Here is a 12,441-nt window from a genome sequence, read left to right as displayed (position 1 = left end):
GGCAGCATCATGGTTTGGGCCTGCTTTTCTTCAGCAGGGACAGGGAAGATGGTTAAAATTGAGGGGAAGATGGATGCAGCCAAATACAGGACCATTCTGGATGAAAACCTGTTGGAGTCTGCAAAAGACCTGAAACTGGGACGGAGATTTATCTTCCAACAAGACAATGATCCCAAACATACAGCAAAATCTACAAAGGAATGGTTCACAAATAAACGTATCCAGGTGTTTGAATGGCCAAGTCAAAGTCCAGACCTGAATCCAATCGAGAATCTGTGGAAAGAGCTGAAAACTGCTGTTCACAAACGCTCTCCATCCAACCTCACTGAGCTCGAGCTGTTTTGCAAGGAAGAATGGGCAAGAATTTCAGTCTCTCGATGTGCAAAACTGATAGAGACATACCCCAAGCGACTTGCAGCTGTAATCGCAGCAAAAGGTGGCTCTACAAAGTATTAACGCAAGGGGGCCGAATAATTTTGCACGCCCCACTTTTCATTTTTTTATTAGTTAAAAAAGTTTCAAAAATCCAATAGATTTCGTTCCACTTCACAATTGTGTCCCACTTGTTGGTGATTCTTCACATAAAATAAAAAATTTATATCTTTATGTTTGAAGCCTGAAATGTGGCAAAAGGTTGAAAAGTTCAAGGGGGCCGAATACTTTCGCAAGGCACTGTATTACCAAGATATTGTTGGAATCATATTTTTGTTCCAAGCTTAACGTAAGACAAACTTCAGCATTCTTTAAGCACGATTCAAGACTCTTCTGTGCAAGCAAATGCATCTAAGTAACTATGTAATCAGTGCTACTCTTTCAGTTAACAGTGGTACAGGCAGCAATTGTACACATGACAAAACTAAATATGACCACCTGATTGCAACTGATTCCTTGCTAGTTTCACTGTCCCCACCAGACCTCACCAACTAATTGGGCAGGTGAGGGAAAAACGTGATTTGCCAAAACAACCTACTTAAGCCAATGGCGCTGTCTTACATCACTCACAGGTAAAAACGATGCTAAGCCGCGCGGCATGTTGATGCCATTTTTTAGATCTGTTTGCGCTTTACATTTAAAATGACGGAACGAGTCATGTAAAACTTTTAAATCCTCTCAACATAGAAAGTAACTGTGAATATAATGAAAATTGTCTAATAGTACAGGGAGGTGCAAAAATATACTCGTTATTATAGTGCACAGAGATGCTTATTTTTCTACTATTGCAATACGTTCCTGGCCACCACTGTTCATTGTAGATCTCATGACTGTAAACAGTTAATTTTACCATAAGACATCCAACAACTGTGCTACGCGCAAGCAAAACACAATAAGATTATCTTCTCAAAACGATTGTCCGTCATTCTTAATACAGCCTGTACCCCTTTCAGTTTGGGAACTCGGTAAATCCACAGAGGAGACTCTTTAGATCATTGTGCATGAACAAAAATGCTCTTGGGAAAAGCTGGCAGTATTTCCCTTCACACAAAAAGGAGTGATATTTACATCATGAATCAACAATGGGCTGATTGTATTAATGCCAGCAGTGCAAATAATGGGAGTAAATGCGCTACCATTCTTTAAGATGTCCATCTTCAGTGTCATATCATAGCCGTCACATTAACTAAGACAAGAACATTATTAATGATATTCACTAAAGTATCAGCCGGTATAGCATCGCACTGGTAATGTGAGTCTAAGAATTTAAGTGCAAAGTTAAATATTACTAAACGATTATAGTGTAAGTTAATGATATTAACGTTTAAACGTTTTAAAAGAAGAAATCATCACATTTCGTGTTCAATGGTCCTCATGTCCGGATAGAAGAAAATGGGGAGCAAATGATTCGGCTATTGTTAATCAGTATGTTTATATATTTTTAGCACGTGGAGGTCTACAGCACATAACTCCAATGAATGCTTGACAATATACGCCGCTATTATTGATATGCACTAGGAGGCGCTGGATTCCAGTGACCAAACCGCAGGATGCATGAAGTGCCCTGAATGAGTCAGTGCAGAGACTTTGTACTGCGTTTGCTTGCTTTCCAGTCAATAGTGAACCGCAGAGCTGCTCCTCGCTTATCTCCTATTCTGCTTTTCAGTCTCCGCGTCTCTCTAGGTTCAGAATCTTCAGAACAGTATCGGCGACTATAAAAAATGAAACGTTAGCGAAATAAAGAGGCTTCTATATTCAATCGCCGCTGCTTTCTCCCTAAGCCTGCTTTCGGCTTACTGAAAAACAAAAAAATTAATTGAAATTCTCGATTTTCATTTCGGTTGGGAAGTGTAAATGTGTAAATGGCTGGGGCACAGCCTGGAGTTCATGCTCTGCAGCTCAAACCCGTCACCGTCCCCGAAATCCTGAAGAAAGGCAACAAATTTATGAAATGGGATGATGTAAGTATGCATGTATTCAGGTTATTTGTCTTTTATTTGTTGTATTGTTCGCTATGTTCTTGGCAGATAAAGGGAAATCACTTTGTGACAGCAACCTTTATGGACACAAGTGTTAATTTACTAGCATTCTAATATACTATTGCCAGACAACTTTTATACGATTTAATGAATATATACATACTAAACATATAGGTACATTCAGAGCTATTGTGTTATACCATTAAAACCACGTTTTGGATTAACGAAGCTACATGTTAACAGTCGTAATGGCATTACATGTTTGGTGAAGATCATGAGAAGATTACAAAAAGAATTAAAACAATAATATGAATAAAGTTCTTGTATTTCAAGAAGCAAATTTACTGATTTGTAGCCTTAGTACCGTAGAAGTGTTGCTAGTGTAAAATATATTTGCACACTGTGATATTCAAACGCTTGTCGTAAAGTAGACAGAACGCAGCTGACACTTGCTTGTTTACAAATACAGCATACCCCAAAACGCAGTTTTGTTGTTAAATAGACGCCACCTCCTTTAGTAACAAATTGCGTTACATTAAACTTAGTCTTAGCATTTTTCCATGTTAAATTTGTTCTTCGTGCTGCTGTTTATTCGTGATTTTATGCGCAGGAACACAATTCTGTAATATGTTGGACGTTTGAAAGTATTTCTTATATCTTAATTAAACTATACAATGGCAGAAACTTTAATTAAAAAGGTCAGTAATAGAACCTCTTAACTTTTCACACTTTTAATTTACACCGTTTAGAGAACATAGCACGACGAGGAATGACTGCAGTCTCTTTATTAGTCTCGTTGCTTTTCATGTAATTTTTAATTTTCGATCAGAAAACGGCGCTTCTCGTGATTTTCTAAATATATTGTAGTCAGACAACCTAATGTCCGCCTCTGAAGTGGAAGAGATTGACAAGTCTCGCTAAACCGTGTAAACTTGAGGTGCAAACAGCCTCTGCGTACTATCCATTCCACCCCACATTGATATCTGAATAACGTTTGCACGATCAAACCAGCAATGCTCAATTTTAACTTCATTGTGCTTTGCTGGGAGAACTAATTTCGATCAGTCCTTTCTTGTTCTGGAACTATATGGCAAAACCTGTTTTCTTTTAGTATTTGCATTTTCACTTCATCAAACAATGAATACATGTTATTTATTATTTAATTTGCAAAATTCTACGCAGGAGTGTAACCGATGACAGTTCAGATACTGTGCAGTATCATCACCTGTTCATTGTTCCACTTTGAATCAGTGGATTGCTGGGAAATTATAGAAAAGCTGAGAAATGTGCTTGAATATTAAAAGTCAGCACACAGGTGTCAGTAATGAGAAATTTCATTAGTTCTTGGACACGAGAGCAGCGGTCAGAGCTAGCATCAATCTAAACGTCGTCTGTTATTCTGTACGTGAAGCGTATCTAATCAAGCAAACTGCTGGAGTACGATGAGGGCTTCATTTTTATCATTAGCGAAGAACAGAGCTCCTTTTGTCACCCGAAGAATTTAGAGTCAATGTGTCTCGCGTAGCCGCAGTGGCTGGGGATTATTTGTAGCACTCAATAGTCTGCAGTTTCTGAATCCTTATAAAATGAGGATGGTGTTTTGTCGTAAGCAAAAAGCCTTCGGCTTTTAACTGCTCCGAGAACCGCGAGGATTTCAGAAATTATAATTTGCATCCTAAGGCATCAGCTACAGGTTGATTTAGCAATTACTAGAAAGACATACCTGTAGACTGATACTTACTGTTAAAAGAGTGCTCATATACAGTAGATGGTAAACAAAGTTCAATGTATTTATCTTATTAGTGAAAAACATTCTTAATGTGTTTATTTTTTATCCATCATTAGAAAGTGCATATCCTTGGTAAGGATTAAGACAGCCCAGAGACTGTCTTGGAAGCATAGGGCACAAGGCAGGACTACACCCAGACTCCAGTACATCTCAGGTCACATACACTGTTCAGTTAACAGATGCTAAATACCTTGGCCAGAATATTTTTGAAAGCTGGGGTGCAACTGGAGCACCTTAAGAAAGCAAACATCCACACAGTAGGCACCCTAGTTCAGAATCAAGCCGTGAGGTAGCAGTGGTAATCACCATGCCATGCATGTACAGTATATTTACGTATAGCCATAACATATTAAAGTATGCTTAACTGTCTTATGATGATGTAGTTATGATGTATTTATTAGTGATGATGATGATTATTCAACTATATAAGAAAATAATATTGGTAGTGCTAATTCAGACTGTAAGCAGAAAAGGGCACACATTTTCAGATTTTTTTGGGCTAACAAAACTGTACTAACATAGATATACCCTTTTCTAGTGTATTGTGTATTGTGAAAAGAGCTACTGTATGTAGATGAACAGTACAATTGTAAGCTTGTTTCTTTCCTTTTCAGTTCATATCTGTTTTATGTTCAATAAAAGTTTCCTTTGACTGGTTCCAAAGTCAGAACCTTCATCAGAAGAAGAGGAGTACGCAATGCCTTCTGAACTGATCAGAAAATCAAAATCAAGAGTTGTTTCCTAATTATAAATTATATAATAAGGAAGGTGTTTAAGTGGGGAGCTGTGTCACTGTAAAGGAATACTGAAAAGCAGAAAGAAAAACACAATTTTAGCTTTGAAGCTTTATTCATGCATGTGGGAGAATGAAGAAAAAAGCAAGAGAGCAGGAATATGGGGGAGAATTATTCTTCATTTTCCTACACTTTCCCTCATTCTTCTCACACATCTGAAGAAGGCTCCAAAGCCTGAATGTTGTTGTTTTTTTCTTTTTCTGCCTTTTTTTTGTGAGAGTAATTATCCTCTGTTCCTTTAATACTGTGATGTGTATACTATATTTTGCAGGGGGTGTTAGAAAATTCTGATGAATACATATTTTAGAGTAGATGTATTTGGGAGATTTCACTGCAGTGTGATCAGCTGAGGGAGGCACAGTGGTTAGCATTGCTGCCTTGCAGCACTGTGACCCTGGATTCAATTCTGGACCTGGGTTATTATCTTTGTGGTGTCTGTATGTTCTCTGTGTGTTTGCATGGGTTTCCTCCTGGTGCTTAAGTTTCCTCCCACCATCCAGAAACATACTGGTGGGTTGTTTTGGCTTCTTTGAAATCTGCCCTTGTGTGAGTTTGTGTATGTTCTGTTTGTGCTTTGTCTCGTCCAGGGTGTATGCTGCCTAAAACTCCGTTGCTTGCCATGATAGGTTGGTGCTTCCCTGTAACCCTGAATTGGATTAAAGTGGTTAGAAAATGGATGGATTGATGATCAGCTGAATCGTCTGATTCCATCCTTCTGTGATAGTGTACAACAATTTGATTTAAATGTTGTGTGCTTTTGTATGTTCTTTGCCATTTGTTTCATGTTTCCTTCCACAAAGACATGAAATGTCAACATTTGTAACAGGTATGCAATACACATTTTTCAGGTTATAAACTAATATTCCTCTACATTAGTTTTGAGGTCACATTGTCTACGGGTCTGTAAATATTACGTGTACTGTACATCAAAGTGCTGGAGTTCTGTATCACAGACTGAGATTCCTGGAAACAAATGTAAGTGGTTCCAAATAGCTTCCAGCTCACAACGGGCTGCAGTGAAAACAAGGAAGTCGGATCATATCTAATGTAAATAGAAGTGGCATAGAAATGTGCAAAGTGGTTTTGTAGCTGGCTACACTACAATGATTGCCATTCTTGTGTCCAACTTACAACCTGTGAACAAATGTTGTTTGTTAAAATAATCTTGTAAGTGTATGTAACTGCTGGCAGGTCTTTCGAGCACTCCATGCAGGCAGAGCTGAAAAATCTGTAGTTGTAAATTAATTATCTTTGTTTAGATACGTTTCATTAAGTGTTTTTATAATTTGGTGTTCCACACTCCCACAACCCTTTGTGTAAAGTTCCAGCTATAATTCGTGTCGTTTTTCCTTACGTTCTCCGGTATGTGTTTCACTGTTGATTCTGACAACGTCCACTGTGTGGGTTTGCCTTTTGACTTAAGACTTTGAGTACTTAAAACAGTTCCCCTTATAATCTTCTCTGTCCAAGACTAAAATAGTTCAATTTGTTAAGCCCAGGGGTGTCAAACTCCAACCTTATAAAATATCCTACAGTTATTTTATTAAAGTATTTTACGGTTGACAACTGAAAACATTCACTTCATTAAAGGAACAGTTAGCTATTAAACACTTTGTAGCCACATTAGAAACATTACAATTATGCAGTTAAATAATTAGACCCACTATGTACCTGCTCGGGTAGAACAAAAACCAGAAGACATTAGGCCCTCCAGGAATTGAGTTTGACAACCCTAATTTACCTTGTCAGCATTGGAAAGATTAAGCTTCCTGTTACATTTCTTGTGGCTTAGATTTGTTTGTCATTTATGAACTACTCATACCTGCAGGAATAGAAAAAAAAGGAAATGTTCTAGTTTAATAGTGTTAAATCCCCTTCTTCATTTGCATTTTGCTGAATACCATCCTTCCAGTATTTTCCTACTTTATGTGAGACATTGGGAACTGACTGTCTTTTTATTAGCCATCGCTGTATTATTCTTCTATGCAACAATAGTATTTTCTTCCGCCTTTTTCATTTTCCTCTTCTTTGAATACAAGGTACTTGACTATCAAGCTTTATTATGATCTGTCTTGGTAAACTTGAAAAGCTACGTAAAATAAAAGGAATTATTATGGAACCTATCCTGGTGTGTTACAGTAGCTCTGTTCCTTCACTGTTGTAATTCACATAAATGAATAAGAAAAAAAGACTCAGATAGTAGCTGGCAACAAGCCATTCGGATTCCTAATTGCATGTAATTCTGCATTCTGATGGTCTCCTGAAGTTTTATCTGAGATTTTTAAATATGGGGTAACCCAACGGTGTAACAGGTCTTTTAATTCAATGTAATTATTTTGAGCATGAAGTAGCAGGTGACTATAACCTGAAATCACAATGTTTTATATGTTCACACATCATAATGCTTATGAAAATAATGTCCTCACAACAATTTTGTAAGCACTGTAGACCTGTAAATGAGTTTTAATGTGGAAAATGCAATAGATGTGTACCATCTGTATTAGTGCAGCAGTCTTTCACAGAATGAAAATTTATTTTCATTAGCCATTTGGTATTGAATTGCTGAGATATTTTAACAGATTCCTTCATATACTTGTGGTGATAACATGTAGTTCCAAAAGACCGATTGGTCACTCTTAGCTGATATATATTATATTCATATAATCTTATAATCCCATAATGCTCTCTTAGTTTTAATTTCTGGCCTTTGTGCAATCTTCCCTCAAATGTAAGAGATGGCATGTTGTTCCAGTTTTCCAATAAAATTGACATCCAGCATCATTACTGAGATGTTTACCATTCCTGACTATGGGCTGAAGTTGGGTTAAAGGTCTAAAGTTTTCCCTAAATCTGTCTATGACCTTCAAATGATATTGACCCATTGACAAAGAACGCTTGCCAGACTTGACCGCTGACCAGACATTTTAAAACCAGGCATTCTTATTTTACAGAAAATGTTTCATATACAGTACATGTGTGTTGCACACTGTCTGTAGCCATGCTAATGGAGATTATCCTTGACACATCTCAGACTTGATCTTTTGCATGAATAATATGCAGCAGATTCTGTCTTTTCTTATTTGTATAGTCAGTAATTATTCCAGATAACACTGCTCAGATAACACCATTGAAAGGGGACGGCCAAATGAGTATAACAGTGAGCAATATTCCTTTTCGGGAAAAATGATTATTTCTGAGCTTTGGCGCTCCAAAAAATGTCTGCTTTGCATGTCAAAAAATAAAACACATCCTTCAGACTTAATAATTATTTCTGCTTATAATGATCGAAGTCTGAAGCTTTACCATGAATATTTAGTAAGACTGAAGTTTAGGGGTTGCAAATTACATTTGCAGGTTATTAATAAATTATAACCTGTCATATCTATACACAGCAATAAATGAGTGTCAGTAACCTAGCAAGAACCTGTCTCTTGAATGATTGTTTTTAAGTGTATTAAGGAGTAATATTATCAGTTATAAGTACTTTATCAATGCATATTTGAGTGTTAATGATTTATTTGCTAAGCATTTATAAAGAGGAATTAACCACCCCTAAATTAAAGTGTTACGGAACGATCATACTTATTGGTTGTTATGGCAACCACAATGCTTTAAATCCTGGTTCATTTCTCTGTATTAGCTAACATACTTTTTTTATACAACAATGTAGTGGTAGGCATATTTCACTCACCCCCTTTCAAAGCTAAAAATAGCAAGCAATCAATACCTGATGCATGTGGAAAAAGTACACGTAGTTCAGACAGTCTAAATATTGCATCTTCACACAGAATTAATTAAAAGCCACCATGAATCACTGAAACACTTATGTAATATTTCATACATCTAACATCTGAAAACATTCCTGCTCATGTCACAAAGATATAGAAGCGGAAAAGGACCAATAACAAAAAAATACTTTTGTAATGGAAACTTAAACTTGTCAATCCCCATCCACATTGTGACATTGCAAGTTCACTACAGCTTTGGCTCTCACTTGCACTGGGAAGATGGAGACTATACAAACACCACCTGTGAACATTTCAGACCATCAGCCTCTTATTCACACTGTGAGCTCACAGCACCAGAGAGAAGGCTGGAGCACTGGAGGCAGGGCAGCCGGCCGCTCTCGTCAATAACACTGCAACTCAAGGGTGTGTGCAAGCCATGTGTTTTGCCATTGCAGGACTAACTAACCCAACCGCTGCTAAGTCAAGATCACCACATCCTGGTGCTGCTTGTCCAACCCTATCACTGCTTAGGGAATCTCAATTCCAGTGAAATGAAGCCACATTTGAATCAACCACTTCTGAATTGTAAAACTTACCCTGTGGAACCCACAGAATACACTCCTAATAGTCTCTAATTTTAGTATATTTGTGAGTTACATCTTGGATTTACCTTGCTAAAAGTTGGTATCATCTGAAGAACTGACCTTGGGAGACTTACAGTATAGTATAATAACATAACTTCTTGTAGTATTTAAAATTTGTCATCACTGAACATTGTGTTTTTGGGCAATATATTTTTCTTATTTATTCTCAAAAAGACAACATGATAAGCCAAGATATGAGATTTTAAGGGCTGTCTAGTTTAATGCACCGAAACAAGATAAATAAACAATTACTGTTGGAATAGTTAAATTACTAGAAGGCTGCTGTGTAAAGTAAAATTGATCTGCATTTTCCTGAACCAGAGAGCTTTTTCTTAATGGATAGTCCCCCTTTTTTGGTCATTTCCATTCCAAAATATTTTTTTTACCTATAATATAGTTCACAGCATTTAAATAGAATATAAGTTGAAAATACATATTGAAAACTATCAACAGTTTTTTAAACCACAGTAAGGATTTCCCTAGGCTTGCTTTTCAAGATGAGGATATTCAATGATGAATAGTTTCTTTATTAAGTTTACAATGCCATTTCCTGTTCTTAAGCATATACAGTACTGTAAAACACAGGTTGATGACAATTATTTTCAACAGTATTTGGCAAGTTAAAAAATTATCAGTTTGACCCTACAGACATTAAGGAAAGTTCATGTTCTCTTTGTACGGTTTAATAATGGTCTCTTGCTCAAAACCTAGGAAGAGAATAATTTCATAAATGAGTCTACATTGAACTGAGAGTGATTGAAGCCTTCCTTAGTTAAAAAGTAATATTTTAGGGGGATTGTAAGTTTTTGTTTATCTTTCTGTAGTTTTCATGTATGGTTTTGCTGCCCCTTTGCTGCTTAAATATGTAAATGGACTTTCAGGGCCAGAACAAGTTTGGCATGAATTTCATGCGAATTTTCCATTTATTTGGTAGGACTCAACAACTGTGACTCCTGTGACTTTAAGAGTGGATCCACAGGGATACTTCCTGTACTGGATGGATCAGAACAAGGTAAGGCTGTCACATAAACTGTAGTACCCTCTGGGGGTTAAATTTCAACCTATAATCTGACATACTCAAAGATGGCATCATGGTTATAGTTGCAAGTCGTTTCTTGCAGCATAATCATCGTTTAATGTTTCAGGCTGTAGATAATTCCTGCAGAGGTTGCTTTTCGTGGTGTGTATATAAGTAAGGCTTGGATGTATTGCTGATACACACTTTCTGTTAAAGGTCATGACAAAAAAATTTAGAGTGCATACAGTATATGGTGAAAATGATTTTTAGCACAATAGGATTTATAGGTATTACTAAATTAATACTACTTAATACGATTACTGATTGCTGCTTAATTACCATCAATTCTATAATGGTGGTAAGAACAAAAAAAAAACAATATTTTATTGACCACCGTAATCTGCCTTCTACCACGATGAAAATTAAATCATGGTGAGATATTAGTTCTTTTAAATCAATTAGTTTTCCTAATTCCTAATGTTCCTAATGTTAATAGACAATAAAAAGGCCTAGAGAGAGTAGAAACTTCATGGGCCATCAGTGCTTAATTAAGACAGGTACGTCATTTTAGTTTTGTTAGGTTTAGTCCAGGCCTACTTTGAATGCAATAAAACCAATCTTATTAGCAATGTAACTAAATACATTTTTCGAGTGTTGCTTCCAAGGCGTACTATTTGAGGGTTGTGATTGAATAATAAAACAATATCTCATTTAGAACAATAAAGCTAGTAAATGGCCTTTGTCTGTTTTCACAGGATATAGTTTTCAGGAACAATCGGTTGAGTCTGCCTCAAAGCAACTCATTTCTCCCATTATTTATCTTCTGCATCATTTACATAATTTTGGGAACTGCTGAGATTTTTAATAAATGATTCCGTACAAAACTGCCAACTTAATCCTTAATCCAATATATGTTCTGTGACAGAAACAACTACAGTACATATTCTATTAGCCTTAAGTAAAGTTTCTGAAGATTCTGATTTTTGTAATATTGTCTTTTTGTTAAGCAGATATTAATCAGATAGCAAAATTTGCTTTCTCTTGTTATTTTCTACACAGTATTCATCATAAATTTGTGCTACCCATGATTCAATAACATAACACACATTGTTAGAGAATGTGCAGTGAGGTTATAGAAGCGGTATGTACTGAGGCAAGAGACACTTCCACATATTGTACTGTAATATTGTCTGCTGTACTGTATATTGTACTTTCCTCTGCCTTGTTACTGTTAGGACTCTGCCTTTCCCATCAGGCAAGGGGAAACATGATGAGCATATTTCCTGTGTGATGATCTGTGGTCAAGTGTGATGATCTATCTGTTGGTAGACTGCCTTTCAGAGTATGAAAGGGTGTGGCAAGCAGAGTTCTAGATGTTTTTGCTTGTAGGCATTGGATTGTTGCCTTAGTTAAAGACACTAAGTAAAGGATACTTGAGAGATAATAGATCTGTGGGATGCTGTAGTGATCTTTGGAGGAAAAAAGCTTAGCCAGGTAACCTATTAGGTAGTGGGCATGTGTAGCTAGAGTTTATTTCTGGGGGTTTTGGTAATATCCTAAACCTCGGCATACAGACAGTGCTTATAGAAAGACAAGTTCATAGAGAAAGACTTTCCTGAAACTGTTTCCACTTCTTACTCTAGTTAAAGAGCCTGACTAACGGTGACATGCCATCCTAAGTTGTCAAAATGTTAATGTATGTCTAGATATGACAATGAGAAACTAAAACCATGCTAATTGGTGAAAGCTCCAGTGTACTTTTTAGTGTACTTTTTTGTGCTTCCATGAAATTTAATTTCAGGAAAGGGTCCAACATCTACAGTATGTTGTATTTACTAATTCTTATTTTTACTAGCTTTTGTACAACATCTATTATTATTATTTTTTTATTTGGTTACATCCTTAACTTTCTGTGACAATGTTTTTCTGTATTGAACTAAACACTATTATATTTTAATAAACAGCTATCTTTTCATTGAAGTTTAGGGTGAATATTAAAAGGTTTAACAAACTAGGGCTTTTCTTTGTTTACTGTCAAAAGCTTTAATTTTGAAATA

The 12,441-nt window shown here is 36.4% G+C and overlaps 1 protein-coding gene across 3 annotated transcripts in view; it reads left to right on the top strand.

Moving 5' to 3' along the window:
• Positions 1 to 1,997: 1,997 nt before the first annotated feature.
• Positions 1,998 to 12,441, top strand: part of plcb1 (phospholipase C beta 1) — a 405,056-nt gene continuing 394,612 nt past the window's right edge. The window contains exons 1-2 of one of the 3 annotated variants that reach the window (XR_015935410.1): positions 1,998 to 2,393; positions 10,301 to 10,378. Coding sequence is in view for 2 of the 3 variants with exons in the window: in XM_088625585.1 (XP_088481711.1) it covers positions 2,295 to 2,393; positions 10,301 to 10,378 (177 nt within the window). In the remaining variant the exon portion in view is untranslated. The remainder of the gene's footprint in view (positions 2,394 to 10,300; positions 10,379 to 12,441) is intronic. The other 2 variants (XM_088625585.1, XM_088625584.1) reach the window with 2 other exon arrangements.

This window comes from Lepisosteus platostomus, chromosome 3 (assembly GCF_059453375.1).
Source record: "Lepisosteus platostomus isolate fLepPlt1 chromosome 3, fLepPlt1.hap1, whole genome shotgun sequence".
Lineage (NCBI taxonomy): Eukaryota > Metazoa > Chordata > Actinopteri > Semionotiformes > Lepisosteidae > Lepisosteus > Lepisosteus platostomus.
This window is presented reverse-complemented; position numbering and strand designations above follow the sequence as displayed.